At 45.9% G+C, this 20,127-nt stretch overlaps 1 protein-coding gene across 7 annotated transcripts in view; it reads right to left on the reverse strand.

The window, feature by feature from the left end:
• The window catches only part of UBR4 (ubiquitin protein ligase E3 component n-recognin 4), a 135,456-nt gene that overhangs the window by 74,793 nt on the left and 40,536 nt on the right, over positions 1-20,127 (reverse strand). For all 7 annotated transcript variants that reach the window (XM_059137659.1, XM_059137654.1, XM_059137657.1 and 4 more), the window contains exons 27-47: positions 18,079-18,176; positions 16,616-16,773; positions 15,675-15,884; positions 14,482-14,583; positions 14,078-14,178; positions 13,637-13,835; positions 13,054-13,242; positions 12,360-12,423; positions 10,644-10,835; positions 9,801-9,871; positions 9,562-9,709; positions 8,872-9,099; positions 8,047-8,217; positions 6,356-6,538; positions 5,240-5,398; positions 4,757-4,909; positions 4,157-4,384; positions 3,699-3,856; positions 2,539-2,710; positions 2,098-2,299; positions 399-562 (exon numbers count right to left, since the gene is read on the reverse strand). In XM_059137659.1, the coding sequence (XP_058993642.1) occupies positions 399-562; positions 2,098-2,299; positions 2,539-2,710; positions 3,699-3,856; positions 4,157-4,384; positions 4,757-4,909; positions 5,240-5,398; positions 6,356-6,538; positions 8,047-8,217; positions 8,872-9,099; positions 9,562-9,709; positions 9,801-9,871; positions 10,644-10,835; positions 12,360-12,423; positions 13,054-13,242; positions 13,637-13,835; positions 14,078-14,178; positions 14,482-14,583; positions 15,675-15,884; positions 16,616-16,773; positions 18,079-18,176 (3,350 nt within the window). The remainder of the gene's footprint in view (positions 1-398; positions 563-2,097; positions 2,300-2,538; positions 2,711-3,698; positions 3,857-4,156; positions 4,385-4,756; positions 4,910-5,239; positions 5,399-6,355; positions 6,539-8,046; positions 8,218-8,871; positions 9,100-9,561; positions 9,710-9,800; positions 9,872-10,643; positions 10,836-12,359; positions 12,424-13,053; positions 13,243-13,636; positions 13,836-14,077; positions 14,179-14,481; positions 14,584-15,674; positions 15,885-16,615; positions 16,774-18,078; positions 18,177-20,127) is intronic.

Raw genomic sequence — 20,127 nt, forward strand, 5'->3', positions numbered from 1 at the left:
ACAACAAGTTCTTTAGGGTAAACCTGTAACCCTTTGTCTGCTAGCGCCAAAGTGTGTGACCCCAGGCAAGTCCATTACCCTCCTAACTTCTTGGTAAGGATTTCCTTACTTCCAAAGATGGTGGGGGGGGGGGGAGGCAGGGTGTGGGACAGTCTCCAGTTTCAAGCTACTTTCTCTCCATCACTAACCACCTCCTGCTGCTAATACTCGAACAGGAGCCCTTCCATGCAGAAGCTGAGAATAGCCATTTATTCCAGGGACCACTTAGGAAGAACGCAAGGGTTAGTGACTCTAAGTATCTATTTCACACCTGCGTTCTAAGAGGACAGGTGTTTTCCAGCCACACTGTCCAGAAGTCCTTCTACCCAGGCACAGCCCCCACACAGCGCAGTCCTCACCTTGGTGTTGGCCACGTACATGCCAGTGGAGTTCAGCCGGTGCTTTATCTGCTGCGCATTGTACACCTGCAGGAGATCATTCCCACCAAACTCCACATCCGTCAGCTGCTGGTTGTGCTCAAAGAAGTCGATGGGGAATGTCACCTGGCTAGATGTGCGGGTTGCTGTGGGGAACAGGACCAGTAGACACAGAGCATCAGTAAGTGCGGCACTCCCACCTCTGCACCCATCCCTCAGGGAAAGCCTCTCCCAGAATGATGCCACACTCCTAACCTCTACCAGGTTAGGACACTCTAACCTCTTCCAGAGGACCAGGATGTGAACGTGTGCATCAGTGTGATGCCTGCACGCGGCCCACAGGCCAACAGTCACCATCCCTAACCACACCCCACCACAGTAGGACAAAGAACTCAGGTGTGGTACTGAGTACAGTTAGTAACAACAGGCTCCCTCCTGACTGGTTGATTGAAAATAAACAACTCAGGGGCGACTGGATGGCACCAACGGTTAAGTGTCTCCCTTCAGCTCAGGTCATGATCCCGGGGTCCTGGAATAGAGCCCCAGGGCAGGCTCCTTGCTTAGCGGGGAGTATGCTCTTCCCTCTCTTGCTCATGCTCTCTCCCTCTAATAAATAATTTAAAATCTTTTAAATAAATAAATAAATAAACAATAGAAACTATTCCTTTACAGGAGAATGAGCTGCATTGTCATCTCAAACATGGACTCTAAAATTTCAGGGGCACCTGCATGGCTCAGTTCGTTCGTTAAGCAACTGCCTTCGGCTGAGGTCATGATCCCAGGGTCCTGGAATCGAATCCCACATCAGGCTCTCTGCTCAGTGGGGAGTCTGCTTCTCCCACTGCAGCTCCCCCTACTTGTGTTCTCTCTCTCTCTCTCCAACAAACAAATTAATAAATAAAGTATAAAACAAACTTCAGTCACGGGACTGAAAAGGTCTCTGCTTAGCCTCCATCACTCATTCCTGAATTCAGGTCTCCACACCCTGAAGCGTCCTCTATCAGACAGGAGCAAGATTCCCAGCTCAGAGATCTATGACAGGTTCTTCACTACTCAGTGGGAAACTGACGAGTGGAAGCAATCTATCCTCCACTGGTTCATTCTCAGACTTCACATCAGGCAAGCTGCATTCCCCAAACCCAGAGAAAAATCTCTCTCACTAGATGCATGAGATCATTCTTTCCTGGGCACCACAGAACTGCAGATCTCAAGTGGAGAGCGAATGAGCGCTTGTCATTTGTACGACGAGTCTCTAAAAGCCACAAGAACACTGCTGGCCTCAGGAAACATGACACTGCTTTGGGGAAATCAGCTAGCACGTATCTCTACCTTTACGAAACAGGCAAGTGGGAGAGTCACCACTTCTTTTTTTTTTTAAGATTTTATTTATTAAATCTTAAATTAAATTTAAGATTTTATTTATTTATTTGACAGAGATTACAAGTAGGCAGAGAGGCAGGCAGAGAGAGGGGGAAGCAGGCTCCCTGATGAGCAGAGAGCCCGATGTGGGGCTCGATCCCAGGACCCCGAGATCATGACCTGAGCTGAAGGCAGAGGCTTAACCCACTGAGCCACCCAGGCGCCCCGAGTCACTTCTTCACACTTAGCTCCATCTGTTCCATGTCTCGACTAGAAGACTGCCATCGCACCCCCCCACCAGTCTTTGCAGGAGGGCACTTACTGACGGTTGCTGTCTTGCGCTTCCGAACAGGCTTCATTATGCTGATGACACTGCTGGGCTGCAGGGACGGCTGGAGCCAGTAGGAGGTATTCTCCACGTTGGCCATGTAGATGCGCAGGCTGCCATCCTCACACAGGAGGATCATCGTGGTCCGCTGCTGCTCGTTGCAGGCCGTGTGCCGAATGGCAACCATGTCTTGGATCTGACAGAGGGGACAAAGGAGGGTGTTAGTTCCCATAACCAGAGATCAGAAAGAGGCAGAGAAGCAACTGGTTCCACAGTCATTTAGGGGGTGCAGAAGAGTGACAGGGAGAAAACGGGCAAAAGTTCTTTCATAAGCCTCTTCTAACGAAAGGGTCAGGGAAGGGACAAAATATACAAATACAGAAATACAGAATTAGACCAGGTTCACAGCCAAGTGGTGGGATCTCTGGCACGGACCTTTGCTTTCGCAGGCAGAGTCTTAATCTCTTGGATAAGAAAAGTGTCTGGTTTCACCATCACTACCAGTGGCACACCTGTAGTTTGCTGGACACAACACACCAGGCCAGGGTGGTTCATCACCTCGGACCACTGGCAAAGAGCAGGAGACGTCTTACTGCCACCATTGGAACTGCAGACAAGAAAACTGGCCACAGTCAGGGTGTCAATCACCAGCTAGTCATCCTCTTCTCGACTTAAAGGCCAAACCTACCAAACACCTGACTCCCAGAGCAATGTATGTGCCCAGGGACTTTAATCACCCACGAGTCTCAGCTCTATTCTGAGCCATGCATACACTCACACCTGCCCCTCCCCTCCCTGTTCCCACGGCAGTAGTCCTGGTTTAGAAATCTCCCCTGCTGGCTCCCACTGTCTGAGGGAAGAGGTGGCCCAATGTGCCTAGAGGTCATCTACTGCATAGAGCTGGCTGAGGCGCATGACCCCTGGGCCCATCAAGCATCTGCAGGCACACCAAGTTCTGTGCGAACGGCACCCCATTTGATTTCATCTCCAACGAGGTAATCTTTCACAACACAGAGGCCAGAGAAACAATGCCTACAGCACTTTTAAGGCTCTTCAGTGGCAGATAGGAGAGACAGGAAGAAAGACTAAGCTGCTTCTCCCTAGCTCCCTAAAACAACTCAGCACCTCAAATGCACCTCTACTATCCGGACACCGATGCAAGCCTCTGTCTGCACCGCCCCCCCCCGACCCCCGACCATACCCTCACTGCTGACACCATGCTGTGTTCTGATCAACTATCCCAGCAGGGAAACTTAAAGGGCACTTTGGCTGCATCAGTGTCTAAGAGCAACTACCATTTCCCTCTCCAAACTCAGTTATCACCCTCAAGTGAGGTATGCTGCCTTGACTAGATATGCTTCTCCTGAGTGACAGCAGTCCCCAGACTACCTCTTACAGCTTGGGGTCTACACGGTGGAGGACAAAACCATGCAGACAGCCAACCTGCCAACACTGGGTGCCTCTTGCCTTCAAAAGGGAGAGGCCTGCTGGGGCAAAGCTTCACCAGATTCCTAACAGACACCAGTGTTGGGCCAGAGGAGCCTCCTGCTGAACGCAGGCACCGTGGGAGCTCGGCCTGAAGCGCGCCTTCCCACCTTTTGATGTTGATGGAGAAAAGCTGCAACACTTCCAGAGTTGTCCTGCTAACGGTGGCTGCAAACGATTTGCCTTGACAATAGCTGAAGAACAACATCTGCAGCACGTGGGAGTAGTAGACGGACACACCGCCACCGGCCACCTGGCTGTTACTGTCCTGTCGGGGCATAGACACAACACTTGCATTAACCTCACCTGCTGCCTCCAGGACCAGCACTCAGTTTTGCAGCTTATTAGTTTTAAATCATGACTGTGGCTCTCATAATCTAAGCCATGTGGGCAATTCTTAGAAAAAGCATGAGAGTCAAGAAACTTCACAGTGAATCAGTTTGGTCCTAAAGGACAAGAGTTTCTACTAATAGAGGACAAGTCAGAGACTGAAGAAAAATGAAAAACAATGGAGGAGCTACCAAGCTAATCCATCAGGAAGAGGAGGAGAAGCGACACCTGCCCGAACCTTCAGGTCCTCGTGGTTGATTTCCAGCACATTAGTGACGTAGAAGGGCCCCTGCTGGGCACTGCTGGCCTCTTCCATGAGCTGGGTGTAGATGTAACCAGCTGAAGACATTATAACAATGATGTTCTTTCCCTCCTCATTGAAGAGGAAGGTAACATCTCTTATCTTTGAGCTTGGCAGAAGAAAGTAGAAGGTCGGGCTCAAGGCATCAACAGACAGGTCGTAAATCTGCAGGACAGAAGGAAAGGAAATCTAGTTCAGTCGCACCACCAAATCACCCTGGCGAATCCGAAGACCTGCCATCGGTGAGTAAGGGATATCAATTCTCACTCCAACAAGTGTCTGCAAGTATCAGGCACAGAGCATACAAAGATGAGTATCTTTTTACTTTCCCTCAAGGAATGACTAGGAGAGAGAAAGGCATCTACATCTTCTGTGACAAGATCCATGCACTTGGTAAAGCAATGTCATACTGCCTACACCCAGAAAGCTCTAGCCCACACCCTGAGAGAAGCTAGTACATAATAATAATAACCAGCCACTCGGGATTTAAAAACAAAACAATTTTAGAACCACAACACCGAAGAGCAGTAACTGTACCTTGACAAAGTCCGCAGTGACAATGGCTAACTCGGTCTGTGACCCGGGTAACCACACAGCCTTGATGATGAAGTTGCCCGTCGCCAACTGTGGGTGCAGAACCAAGTGATCCGAAACAGAGCCGGAGCTACTGAAGGTCAACACGTGGCAGTCCTGGACAGGGTTAAAGGAACAGACTAGTTAAAAGACGGCGGGAAGTACATGAACCCATTTCAGCTCTCTCAAGTCTTCCCTGACATTCCCTGCCTCCGGGTATTATTCACACTGTCCAGTAATGCACTCGGCTTCCAAGAACACACAAAAACCATTTCCAATAGAAGAAAGATCTGCAAGAGCTGGGAGAAATCCAGAGTAAAAATCCTTTTATATTCCAAAGGCTTTTAGATTTTCATCTTAACAATGAGTACGAGAAAGCGGCACTGACAACGGGGGAGAGAAGAGGGTCCACGGCGTGGAGGACTCAAATCTGCATCAGGTTCTTACCTTCAGCCCGCACACAGCCAGGTAGTCCTCCTTGCAGGGGTTCCCAGTGAGGCTCAACACAGTAAACGGGACGGGGGCAGAAGCCAGGCGGGTCAAAGTCAACTTCCTTTTGCTGGAATCTGCTTGCTTCAAGAGCGCAGAGAGCTGCAGAACAGTGATCTGCAAGGGGACAACTGCCAGTTTATTCCAACCCACATCCTCTTAGAGAACACAGAGCCTGACAAAAGCTCCTTCCCTGCGACCCTAGTCCATAGCTAAGTCTCTTAGGAAAACCCTCTCTCCAGGTGGAGAGAGATGGAATGCCTTTCACTTCCTCCATCAGGTGCCCACAAAAGAGAGGAGTAATGAAACCAGCTCTTTATACACAGTTCATGAAAACAATTACCCAGTCCCTATGTACTATCGTCCTTTCTAGTTTTCCGTACAACTTTTTGTTGTACAGATTGCTAACAGATACCAGCGCTGGGCCACAGCAGCACTGCTGTATTGGTTTTTTTTAAAGTACTTTTGTTTTGTTTTTGTTTTGCTTTGCAGTAGTTTAGAGGAATCTTACAGACTTATCAGATTTCTAGTTTGTTTTTCACTTAAACTTAAACAACTTCACTAGTACTAGAGAAGCCAGAATACAGAAAAATGTTAAGACACCTGCCACCCTTCCGACTTTTACTGACTGGCTCTCTAAAATGACATAAGCTTCCCTGTGTCCGCAGCAGGCTGGGAGGGCAGGAAAGAACTAAATAAGGAACACTGTGTCTTCCCATGAAGACTCTCATCTCTTGGCGTGTGCCCTCCCCTCCAGCATAACCAAACCATGCCACGCCTGAGAGCCGTGCTGTCGTCGGTAATCACTAGTCACAAGCCCTTTCTCAAGGGCCTGAAGGATAGGTTTTGAGTAAGAAACTACTCATCACAAACAGCAACTGTTCTAGTCACATTGCTTCTAAGTTTAATCAACCAACTCAGAGTTGGAGTAGAAAAGCTCATTGAGCTCCTGTAAGGCATTCTTGGAACCCAAAAGACTTTTTCCCAGGGGGCCAGTCTGAGCATAGTCCTCTGTTTTGTTAGCACTTAAGATAAACATGACCTAAAATGAGTAGGAAAGAACTGGAAACCCACCTTCCCTTTCTCATGGCTAACAGCCAAATGCTGGCGGCGCCCATGCGGAGAGGAGAGCACACACATGGCCACACGCCTGAGCACGTGGGCGCTGATAAGCTGTCGAATAGTCTGGCCTTGGTCTCCACTGTAATTCATCCGAACATTCTCAAAGGCGCCTTCCTGGGAGCCTAAGGTGGGAACCTGGCAAAGAAGGAAGCAGAGAATAGGCAGGAGTAAACCAAAGAAAGCCAGTGGATTCATCCACTATTTATGGATAAAGACAACTATGCAGACCAAGATGCTGCACGATGCCGTCATTCGAAAAGTAACAGGTTCCAGTCTCTAATCCAGGGACAGTCAGGTAAGCCTCTCAAAGCAATTTTGTCAATCTGATAAAAACAACGTAGTGAATGTTTCACAAAGCTAAATTTAATTAATACAAAGTACTGGCTTCTTAAAATGCTAAAACACCCTTTTTGGAAGTCGAATGATGGAGGTAACAGATAGGAATGTTTTTCATTGACCCAACCCGGCAAAACTGAGTCGACAACTTTATGAATCACCATCCCAACACTTACTTGCTTCATCTTTAATAGCTCGAGGTCTAAAAGCCACTACTATAAAACTGGGACTCATTTTCACTACAATACCAGAGTATCTGTATGCACGTACATGTGTGTATTTCTGAGGGAATACTTTTCCCTTAGAAACAGTCTCCTTGGGGCACCTGGGTGGCTCAGTGGGTTAAAGCCTCTGCCTTCAGCTCAGGTCATGATCTCAGGGTCCTGGGATCAAGCCCTGAATCAGGCTCTCTGCTCAGCAGGGAGCCTGCTTCCCTACCCTCGCCCCCCACCTGCCTCTCTGCGTACTTGTGATCTCTGTCAAATAAATAAATTAAATTAAATTAAATTAAAATCTTTTTTAAAAAAACAGGCTCCTTGTGATATCTAGTCCTATACCTCGTTCATTTGTACACTTCCCTTTCAGAAGTACAGACACTTTACATGGTTTCTACTATTTCACACTGTTGCTAAACAGGATAGGCAATACACACCAGAACTCCTATTCTTGGTGCTGAGCAATAGGTTTTAAAGTAGATACTGACTTACAACTTCTAAATCATTTCTTCTTTTTTTTTCTTTTTTTTTTAAAGATTTTATTTATTTATTTGAGAGACAGAGAGAGAGATCACAAGTAGGCAGAGGCAAGTGGCGGGGGGGCGGAGGGAGCAGGCTCCCTGCTGAGCAGAGAGCCCGATGTGGGGCTCAATCCCAGGACCCTGAGATCATGACCTGAGCCAAAGGCAGAGGCTTAACCCACTGAGCCACCCAGGTGCCCCTTCTAAGTCATTTCTTATTAAAGAACTAAAGACAGTTGCCCGAAGGGCTATAAACAGAAGACAACAAACATGATTTCTGCAAGCCACTGAAACCTTAGGTCTCCTACTTTATATACCGAAAAAAACGTCTCACTAGTCTAACTGTCCCCAGATGTTGTTCTTCACATCTTGGGGGTTCGTATATCCTTATGAAATGAAAAGTGGACTTACTCACTGAGTTGGCCCAAATGAGCTCTTGTGTCTTCTGAAGACACACCTCGCATGTGGCTCTCCAGCTGGCTAGCTAGGGAATGGCCATCCTCAGGATATTCCCCAGATGATCCAGTACACCGCGCCATCTCAGCTAATGTGCTGTTCCTGCCACACTCACCATCAGCTGGTCAGTCATCTCAACCACCTTGTCCACTGTGTGCAGCTCCCGGAGGGCTTGCTGAGCCCGGCTGCTGCTCCCCACAGCTGAAGCCTGCTGAAAGTTGGTCTGAATGGCATCCATGAGGAAATTGAGCATGTCTAACACGAGAGGAGCGAAGGAGAAATTGGCCTGAGAAAAATCCAAATACACAAGTGGGAAAAAAAAAAAAAGAAAAGAAAAAAATAATGGATCATACTATGATAATACATCTTGCCAATAACACCCTTCAGAATATAGAAACCCATTTGGGCACTTCCAATTTAATATTCGAGCCACCTCTTCCTCTCAGTAATACTGGATTCGTGCTACTAACTCTAGAGCAATCTTTCTAAACCAGGAGTCCCATGTTGACACCCTAATGCTAGAACACATTCCTCACACAGAATTAGCTGAATTCTCTCCTGTGCATCTAGAATTACTCTAGTTACGTGCCATCTTGAAAAAACTGCAGAAACAATCATGTAAATCACTTTCTGTATTCTGTGCTTTAGATGAGGAACCCTGGCCAAGAAAGGAGATCTGGGGTATTACACAGCTAAAACACACCCTCCCACAACACCCCCCCCAGGGCTCCTCAGTCCCAAATCCCTCCCTATGAGGCAAGAGCTTACAACACACCCTATCAGATCCATCCCGTGAAAATGAGTAAACTCAGAAAGGAGAAAACAACTCTCAGCCCCACCAGGGGCATTGCAAGGAGAACCCTGCACATGGCTTGCTCGGGAACCAACCAACCCGGCTCCGCACTGCCCGCAGCATCCCCGGCACCACCAGAACCCTCACCTGGTTCTGCAGCTCCTCTCGGCAGCCCTCCACTGTGCGGCACAAGCTGCTCTTCTTGGGCTTCTCCTCATCAGCAACCTTCCCATCGCTGATGGTGACTTTGGCCTTGTCCGCTGGAGAAGTGCTGGTGTGGCGCACCAGACTCTCGGACACCCTGGGTTCACTCTGAAAGGCTGACTCCTTCATGGTGGAGCTCATGCCACTGCTGGGAGTTCGCTTCACCAGCGCCTGGAGACAGAAAATGTCAGAAACCTAAAGCTTGAACCACAAACACAGATTACACACTGCCTAAGATCTTGGTGGGAAATCCAGACCTGGAGGAGAAATTGGCCAACGATCGAAATGATATCCAAACACCTGAATTCTAAGCTTCATGTATACCTCTAGTAACAAAAATACTTCACCACTCACAGCCACAGTTCTTAATTACAACATCTGAAACTGTGGCAGGTCTTAAAAGAAAACTGCAAGATGCTTTTTTTTTTAAAACTACAAGATTTTTAAAGACCTTGCAAGTTCTAACATTCCAAGCAAAGTGCTTATTAGGCCATGATCAGTGACAGACCCAGAACTTACTCCTAGACCCGGGCCACCATGAAAGTGATATGGCAGTTTCCTAGTTTGGCTTCAGCATTCCCGTGTCACTAACAAGTCACCCCTCCTAACCCAGCAAATGTTCCAAACTCTCACCAAACAGCTGCCATCTTCCTTGGCTCCACAGTCACAGAAGAAGGAGCCATATTTGGCGTAGGAAATCTCATGATCCTTGTGGCACACCTTAGCACAAACTGTGCACACACCTACCCCATCTACCATTTTACAGGTGTGACAGTGGTACCTACAAAGAATAAGAATGAGCAAATGAGCCCAGCAGTGCCAACGGCCCAAGACCCAACAAATACTCAACTGAAAGAAAGAACTTCACTTACCAATGCTGATTCATGAATTCTTTCTGAGTGATTGTGAAAGTGCAGAGTTTATTGCAAAGAGAATCTTCATCCTTCAAAGATAGTAAGTCTTTTTAATCAGAAATAAATCCTTCTACACAACCACCCCCAAAAATACACCCTAGAGAATAAACAGTCGATTCATAAATGACCAATAAGACTTACTCCTGGAAATAATCTGCATCTATAAACGTGCTACAATTCTAGATGAGAGATTAAGGTTTTACAGTTAGAAAAAAAATAAATCTGGGGTGCCAGGGTGGCTCAGTCGATTGAACATCTGACTCTCAGTTTTGGCTCAGGTCATGATCTCAGAATTGTGGGGTTGAGCCCAGCATCCAGCTCCGTGCTCAGCAGGAGTCTGCTTGGGATTCTCGCTCTCTCCCTCTACCCCTCCCCCTGCTCACACATGTTCGCCCTCCCTCTCCCTAATAAATAAATCTTTTTAAAAAATAAATAAATGAGATCTTAACACTTACTCTGTAAAGGAACCCAGACCACTGACATGAAGAAATCATCCCTAAGTCTCCATTTAGGATACAAAAACTGAGTAACTGCAGAGGAAGTGACTCTGGATGGAAGATGCCATATGCTTATTAAACAGTCCCTTCCCTTAGAGATCAGATCCCTACAGCCTGCTCTGCAGACCTGTAAAATCAGTCTGCCATTAGTTACGCAAGCAGGGAGAAAGCAAACAGGAGTGGGAGAGTTTTGAAGCTCACAGGAGCTAGAAAAGAGGGCTAACGGCTTGTTAGCATGAGCTCTGTCACTGCCAGTCAGCCGTTAATAACCCAGCACGGCCGCCTAGATGGCCGTGGTACTTACTGAATCCTCAGCCTGGGAGTCTTCCTCTTCCACTGCCAACTCCTCCACCCAGTCTGAGTCCACCTCAATGGCCCGCTCCTCTCCATCCACCGAGAGGTGACTTGGGCCTTGACCATTACTCTGGCTCAGGGCATTGGTGACATCAGCCAAGTAAGACATAATGTGGCAGGTGCACTCCAAGACTACCACATGCTGGAAGAGAAGACCACCATCACAAACCAAGAAACTTCAATTCTCTATATTTGATTACTGTATACTATGTTTTCTCAAATTCTTCCCAATAAAGCTCAAGATCAGGGAGACATGGTATAAAAGCAGACCAAAAAACAGGCTTTAATTATCTATTTCCTCAGCTCTGAACACTGTGACCGCATGTAGCCAGTCAACACACTGTACTGAATTAATGTGATCCATTCATTCTTAAGCAGGAAGACAACTCTCTACAAAATGTCTTAATAGGAGGTAAAATTGAAATAAGAAAAACAAAGTAAAAAGAAAAAAAGGAAAAACAAAATAAAACTGGAGGCGAAAATTATTCAAAAAAAGACAACCGGTATAGAGAACAGAATGGTAGTTGCCAGAGACAGGAGTAGGGGGTGGGTGGAGAACAGAGGAAGGACGTTCATAAGACAGAATCTCCCAGTTATGAAATAAACAGTCACAGGGATATAATGCACATACAGGGAGGACCATACTTAACAATATACTGTACTGCATATCTGTGAAGTAAGAGAGTAGATCTTAGAAGTTCTCATTATAAGAAAAAAACATTTCGAGCTATGTATGGATAGAGATGTTAACTAGCCTTATCATGATGATCACTTCACAACCTACACAAACATCGAATCAATATGCTGTACACCTGAAAATAATATAGCATTACATATCAAGGACACCTCAATTTAAAAAAGTCTAGATTAAAAGTATGAATGGGCTCTCATTAGCTTTTTACCTACAAATAACATTTTTTTAACCATTAGTGAAAGACATTTACATTACTGGGTTTTAAATTAATGTAGTAAGGGAAGAACAGCTTCAGAAATCAAGCAAAAAGTTTTCCAACAAACCACAGCCAGTAGCTCATGTTTGCCTAAAATTCCAGCAGCCTGGCATCAAGGCCTCAGATTTCTAAGTCCCTTCCCTCTGCAATCTGACAATTCAGAGCGGAGAGGCGAAAGACTAGCAAGGAAGGAAGGAGACACGAATGGTACAGTGCTGGGTCTCTGAGGCCACTTAGCTGCTCTTAGCCACCTATGCCAAGTTCATGGTGGGGCAAGGTGGGAGAAAAGAATGCCTGTATGCATGATTTCTGTCAGTTTAAAACCTTCCTCGCAGCAGTGACCTGAACTTTCAGGTAAATTAAACGATTCTAGTAAGTGGACTAGAGCTGAGAACGCAGTCAGTGACCTACTCAGATCACACAGTTCCAATGCAGGAGGAGGGAACGATTTTCTACAGCATACCAATGTCTAAAAAATAGCAAGAATTCACTAGGCTTTAAGAAGGATTCAGTGGATGTTTTGTTTACCCTGTTATTTCCCCCCCCCATCACTCCTCATGATCCAGCAGAGGCAGTTCACGGTACGCACACTCCCAAGGCTTTGAAATTGTAGGCAGGCTGGCCAGGGCCAGAAACCAGTCAAAAGAAGAGCCTTCTACATGACCACAAAGAAAAATCATCACTCCCTAACTGCTGTCATGCTGCACTTCGCTTACCTTTCCATGCATTACATTGGCATTCAGTTTTTCCACCACATTCTTCTGTGATAGGTATTTCTTGCTGTCCCAAAGGAAAAAGAAGGAGGGGCAGGGGAGGCATAAAAATCACCCAAGGAACTAAACAAAAGGAAGCAGTTTCATGAATCCTGCATCAATTTGTGACACTGGGATGCAAAGGCATTCTTAGAAAACACCAAGGTGTGGGGTGCTCTGATCTTAGGTGTGGTGGGGCACTCTGGTCTTATCACTGACACTTGATACAATTTTCCTTAGACTTCTCTGAGGAATAATGAAGAGGAATCCCTACTAAGAATGTAGACTGAGTCTCAAATGAACACTTACAAACTACTTCCTCAATCCCCAATGAAAAGGTAGAGACGGGACACCTGGGTGGCTCAGTGGGTTAAGCCTCTACCTTCGGTTTGGGTCATGATCTCAGGGTCCTGGGATCGAGCCCCGCATTACCAGGGAGCCTGCTTCTCCCCCTCCTCCCTTCTGCCTGCTTCTGTGCCTACTTATGATCTCTGTCAAACAAATAAATAAAATCTTTAAAAAAAAAAACAAAACAGGTAGATACTTAAGTTCTTTCATACTCACTCCAACCTACAAATAACTTGCAATTCGTTATCCCCCTTTTTTCTAAGAGCAATGCTGCACCTATAGATGGGGCCCTCCAATTTCATCATCTTACCATCTACTCAGCCAGTCCACAGCAGCATTGTGAAGCTGAAGATGGCCAGCACCTTGACCTGCACTGGCCAGGGTGGCCATCACAACCATGAGTTCAGGGAAACCAGTCCCATCACCATTGGCCAACATCTCTGTCGCCATGGGGATCAGGGTGCCTAGAAGCACAGCACACACACCTTCCCCAACTTGGCTGGTAGACAAGAAACCGCAGATTAGTAAGTAAACAACAGGAATCTGACTATACTTCTAAATTTATAAAAGAAAGAGATGTTGAAAATTAAACATTCAACACATGAAACTCCCCATCCCCTTCCTCCCCACTCCACATATATGCACCCAGTTTTGGACTTCAGCTATGAGAGCACAGAACAGTCACCCATCTGACAACTAACAGGCCCAGTCACTGCAGAAGTTTTTCCACAGGAGAAATTAAGGAGCTCTACTAGATTCCTTCGTCGACTGCAGGGAGCTCCTGAATTGCTCAAAACGCTAAAGACCAATGCCTGAAGGGAAGAATGCAGCAAATGCTCCCAACATTCACCTGGGGCCCTTAGGGACTTATGACCCAAATGCATTTGTTCTACCTGTTTTCCCGAACAATGTACGTAGTCAACAGCTGCAACAGCTGCCGGTTCTCCTGAATCACATCCAGCTGGTCAGAGTCTTTGGGGGGCGACGCAGTCATGCGGGTGAGCCAGGCCTGGAGGCGCACTGGCTCCACACAAGCCAGCTGCGCCAGAGAGCCACAGAGATGCAGAAGGCTCGGGTTAGGGCTCTTCTCAGCTAGGGACAGACCAAGAGGCTACGGTCAGTGAAGGAGGGTGAGGGACAGGAGGGAAGGTGCCAACTGGGAGCCAGGAAAGGGGGAAGGAAAGGCTTTGAGCAAGTTTTCAACTTCCTTCCCAACTTCCTTGCAGGGATTCTCTGCACTTGTTACTCGGTAGTTATACTTGGGCAGAAGATATGCACAGTATTAGCTGGACATCAAAGTTCCCATAAGAAGATTAATAAAAGCTGTCACTCACTCAGCTGGAAGAGTTTGGTGAAGAATTTCAGAACTCGGTTACAGAATTTAGCAGAGAGGTTCTCATTGGCTGTCGCCATCATGATCTGCACGAGTTCTCCACTGGGAGGCAGAAGGGGGGAAAAGGGGAGAATCACATTAAGCCTCATAAAAAAGACATCCGCTTCTATTTCTTCACGATGTCATCTCCCCTAGGGGAACTGCTCACTGGTCAGTCAACGACCCTAGTTTTTCATGAAGTCAACTCCTCATCATGTCGTCACCCCTTCAACCTGAAGAATGAGCAATTAATCTAAGTCCTCCCCACAGTACAAATACCTAAAGCAGGCTTCAAGTGTTCCCTGAGGAAAAAAATACCTAAGACATTCAAAAAATGTTCACCGAGTAAAACAAAATACAGCTCACCTCTCAGAGAAAAATTCCTCCATAGCTTTACGAGCCTGGCTGCTTTCCAGTTGCTTTTCCAAATACTGGAGACATTCCTCCAAGATGGATTCATCTAGTCCACTGAGCATTAAAAAGAAAAATTAACTACCAGAAATAAGGTCTGTTTCAGTGTCTTCCTAATACTGATTTTTTAAAAAATCCAAACTTTATGACTGAACTTCAAGAGCAATAGTCCCTTTTTTTTTTTTTTTTTTTTTTAAAAAAAAAAAAAAAAAAAGCTTAGTGTAAGGGATGTCTGGGTGGCTCAGTCAGTTAAACGTCTGCCTTCGGCTCAGGTCATGATCCCAGGGTCCTGGGATCGACCCCCACACCAGTTTCCCTGCTCAGCGGGGAGCCTCCTTCTCCCTCACTCTCTACATGCTGCTCCCCCTGCTTGTGTTCTCCCTCCTCTCTGTCAAATAAGTAAAGAAAATCTCTTTAAAAAAAATTTCAAAGCTTAGCATTAAGCCTGGCTACACAGGAGCTCAGTATATCTAACACATTAAACTATAACAAAACAAAAAAGTTCCTAAAATCTTAAAGAATGTAGTCAACAGCTTAGAGTTCAAAGAATCATTGCTACTGTTTCAAATTATAGAAAAAAAAAAGAAAGAAAGAAAAAGAAGTAGAGAGAGAAAAGAGGAAGGAAGGGAGGGGTGTACATTAGTCCAGTTCTCAGTGGGACGAAGCTGCAACTTCCTCCACTGCTCTTGGGGACCTACCCACATCGCTATGGCCTAAACCACCAAAGTCAAACGGTGGTGAGAGACCACCTGCCTAATTCCGCACCACCCATCTCAGAGGTACAGTTCCAAAAGTATTAGAAATTCTATGAAGTAAGAAAGAAAAAGAAATTTTATGAGGCTCCTCTGTACACTTCATTACATCAAGTACAGCGCTTGATAATCATCTGCTCAATTACTTAAAGTTTCCAAATCTGAACTTTAAGGCTTCTGCTTTCTCAGCATTGATTCCTAATAATTAATCATAAAAGCGGATTCCAAATAACCTTTCGTGCGTGGTCACAAGAACATAAAATGCACACAAGTACAGAACTTTCTGTTAAAAAGCACAATAAGCCATTAATTAAAGACACAGAGAAGCCAGTGCTGGGACATTCCGCTGCGAGCAGCAGGAGGTCATGGGAGCCTGACTGTCTCCATCAGGCTCACCTATTGGGATCTGCATGATTGGCCAGGATGTTGTAACAGCCAGTGATCAGCTTCTCATACACTCGAGCCAAGAACTCCTCAGACTCTGCGGGGCCCAGGATGCGCTCCAGGGAGTTGCTACTGATCTCAGCGACACTCTCAGTGCTTGACTCCAAAAGAAGGGGAAGAAGGGTCCGAATTACCTGTGGCGGATTCATCTCATCGGACCAACTTCAGCAAAGAAAACAGAACCATGTTAGTGAATATACTCCCCCCACAAAGGTGCAAAGGCACGGATAGGGCAACTCAATCATTTACTGAGACAGGAGGACTTTTATTCCCGTCTTTTTTCCCCGATAGTTATTTTTTTATATAGGTATAATCATACAACTTCATAATTTCATTTTTCGTGATTATATCAGAAACAAAACCATTTTCACACATAAACCACATTTAATAAAATGTTAAACAATATAAGATGCATTTTCCAGTATTCAGAAAAGAAAATCAACCCCTCCCAGACAACTTTCACAGGACTGCCTGGAACCTGGATCACGGTTAAGGCAATGTGATCAAGGCTTTCACCCAGGCCCTATGTACAGGCAGCCAAAGCAGTACCTCCACTGGCTTGCCCCAGGCCCCATAGGAGGAGAAGCTCACTCCCACGAGGATTCTGGAGATGCAGGATTTGACATACATCACTGCCACCTTAAAACTCCAACCCAAAGCACCTCAAAATTACGGTATGATTTAAAGCCTGCATGGTCTTTCCTGCCAGAGGGAAGGAGGTATTCTGCTACATCACATTCTAGGTCAATGCTCACACTCCACTCAGAAACCAGACTCTCTTTGCTACAGAAGCACGCAGGGAAGCATGATTACTGATGACACACTCCATCTTCATTTAGCTACGAAGGAACACTGGACCAGAGAGCATGCAGGGCTCCATAGTCGCTACTCACACAATAAGATCTCCGGTCAGCCTGACCAGTGAGAGGAGAGTGTGCTTCAGGGAAGCAGCCAGGGGCAGACTTTGGCCACAAAGAGTCCCCAAGTGAGCAGCTTGCACAGCACTGATGTAACTCTCTGAAGGGATGGTGTCATTAGCAAAGGCATTGCGCTGAAAGGAAGCAAAACAGACATGAATGGACAGACCATCTATCTACCCAGGATGAAATTCTCACATGGGGGGAAAAGAACCAACTGGCATAAACTAATACCCCATTGAGGTTTCTAGACAATGGCTCTACTCAGTATACACTATTACTCATCCTGGGAAGGAAAGGGGGATGAAGCAAAGGAAGCAGTTAAACAAATTTTAACTAGTACAAAGGTAACGCAAAATTTAAAAAGTTAAGGGGCACCTGGGTCGCTCAGTCGGTTGAGTGTCCAACAGCTCAGGTCATGATCTCAGGGTCATGAGATCCAGCCCCATGTCGGGCTCTACACTGGGCATGGAACCTGCTTAAGATTCTCTCTCTCGGGCGCGTGGGGTCTCTGTCAGCTGAGCATCAACTCTTGGTTTCAGCTCAGCTCATTAGATCTTATTAGGGTCATGGAATGGAACCGCATCAGGCTCCAAACTCAGCGGGGGAATCTGCTTAAGCTTCTTTCTCTCTCCCTTTGCCCCTCCCCTCCCTCCACCTCTTTAAAAAAAAAAAAAAGCTAATAAGTGAAAACGTTAGTACAAAGTTAAGATACCCAATACCAGTTTTCAAATAATTATAATATATTCTACTTAACACTAAAACTACTATCTCTAATAATTAAAAAGGATGCATATTTTGCAAAGCATCAGAGCCTCCATTAAAATATCTTCATTATCCTTCTGCTACAGCTCCGGGTGATGTAAATAGAGCTCATGATTATAAAGCAGGGATAACAAGATTATAATACTTGACTCTCCCAAAGAACTATAGCATGGGAATAATCTATTAATAGAGGTAACTTGGGCAGAGCAGACACAAAGGTCAAGTAAACTGACAGGAGACTCCACAGTCTTCTAACAGCCTCCAGAACCTGAAAGCTACCCTAGAAAACTCTGACAAAAGGAGAAGGTTCCTGACATTTTTCCTAAAAAGAAAATGAAAACAGCTCACATTTACTGAGAATTCAGGAGCCAAAGACTGTACCAGGTACCTTAGATTTAATACAATTAATCTTCACATCCCAGTATTAAGAAGAGAAGGAAATGGAGACCCCAAGTAATAAAACAGCTGTCTTACAACGCACTAACACAGATTTCTTAACAAAACAACCACTTAAGTACCATTTGGGTAAATCAAGCCTTTGATTATCGATTCAGCCATAGAAAATACACTGCAGCATACCAAGGCCTCTTGGCAGGTAATTTCAGCCTAAGGAATAAGAACAGAGCACAGAATGGCTAGCGCTCCGCATCTCTACTGTGAGAGCAGACACTCACCCAGGATCCAATGTTGGGAAACTCGTTGGTGTTGATGTTGTTCCAGGATTCACACACAGCCTGCACCCAGGATGGTAAATTCTGAACCAGCGTAGGACCTGGAGGCGACAAGAAGGATGACGAGTCATCACAAGGGAGAAGAATGACACATGCTATTTTAAAGCCAAGCCCAAACACAGAAAGATACACCATTGCCCAAGCTGTCAGCATTCTTACTAAGATCACTTAGATGGATCTTTCAATAGCAGTACTACACATCCAAGAACTAGCTAATTGCTTAATAGCTAACAATGTCAATTATAAGGTTTTCATTTCCTATCATGTTCACTTTCTAATCTTGCAAGTAAAGGCAACAACTGAAAACAGAATGCAAAGTGGGAGCCTGTGACTACAAGTCAAGCTAAGACCGCTACTCAGCATCTCCCACACCCTCCACCCATAGGAAACACTTTGATCTCCTCTCAAGACAAATCTGAGGGCAAGGATTCTTTTTTTTTTTTTTTAAAGGTTTATTTATACATTTTAGAGAAAGGTGAGGGGCAAAGGAGAGGGAGAGAATCTCAAGCAGACTCTCCACTGAGCACGGAGCCTGACACTGGCTGATCCCACAACCCAGAGCCAAAATCAAGAGTCAAGACACTTAACTGACTTTGCCACCAGGTACCCCTGAGGGCAAGGATTCTTTTTGGTTTTTTTTTTAAGATTTTATTTATTTATTTGACAGAGATCACAAGTAGGCAAGGGAGGCAGGCAGCAGAGAGAGAGGAGGAAGCAGGCTCCCCGCTGAGCAGGGAGCCCCATGCGGGGCTCGATCCCAGGACCCCGGGATCAACCTGAGCCGAAGGCAGTGGCTTAACCCACTGAGCCACCCAGGCAGAGGGCATGGATTCTTAATGCACATCAAGAACAGCATTCTAGGGGCGCCTGAGTGGCTCAGTGGGTTAAAGCCTCTGCCTTCGGCTCAGGTCATGATCCCAGGGTCCTGGGATCGAGCCCCATGTCAGGCTCTCTGCTCAGCAGGGAGCCTACTTCTTCCTCTCTCTCTCTCTCTCTGCCTGCCTCTCTGCCTACTTGTGATCTTTGTCTGTCAAATAAATAAATAAATAAAATCTTTAAAAAAAAAAAGAACAGCATTGTAGGGGCACCTGGGTTGTTCAGTCAGTTAAGCATCTACCTTCAGCTCAGATAATGATCCCTGGGTCCTGGGATTGAGCCCCATGTCAGGCTCCCTGTTCAGTGGGGAGCCTGCTTCACCCTCTCCCTCTGTTGCTCTCCCTGCTTGTGCCCTCTGCCAAATAACTAAATAAAATCTAAAACAAAAACAAAAACAAAAAATGCCAGCATTCCATGAAGTAGGAGAATTTAATTTCTGAAAGTGTGACTACCTGAACACTGAAAGGGCATTTTAACGCTTTCAATTCAGGAAAATACAAACTGTTATAAATCGAGACTATAATGACTGCTCTTAACTCCAGTCTTCCTCAGGCCCTTTTGCTTCCCCATCCTCCATTTCCACCAGATCATTCCTAACACAGGGAAGAGGTTTGCCCAACACAAAGCAGCAGCTCGCCAGTCTTCCTCATCTCCACAAATGAAACGGAGAACACGGGCTAATGCTTTAGAACCAAATGGCTTTGGGTTGGATCCCAGCCGCCACATCCTGCAAGATGTAGGATCTTGGGCAAATTAACTTCTCTAAGACTTTGTCTCCTATGGAGTAAAAAGGGAAAACTAACATTTCATAAAGCTCCCAAGAAGAGTGACAGAGATAAATCTATGTCAACTTTCAACAAACAGAAAGGTTCCAGTAAATGGTAAACGTCAATAGACAGTTAGAGAAGTGGTAGGACTAGTCCTACTAGTGGTAAAGACATTTCAAAAGCACATTCAGGGGCTCAGTGGGTTAAAGCCTCTGCCTTCGGCTCAGGTCATGATCCCAGGGTCCTGGGATCGAGCCCCATGTCGGGCTCTCTGCTCAGCAGGGAGCCTGCTTCCTCCTCCCTCTCTCTCTGCCTACTTGTGATCTCTATCTGTCAAATAAAATAAATA

Source organism: Mustela lutreola, chromosome 10, assembly GCF_030435805.1.
Source record: "Mustela lutreola isolate mMusLut2 chromosome 10, mMusLut2.pri, whole genome shotgun sequence".
Lineage (NCBI taxonomy): Eukaryota > Metazoa > Chordata > Mammalia > Carnivora > Mustelidae > Mustela > Mustela lutreola.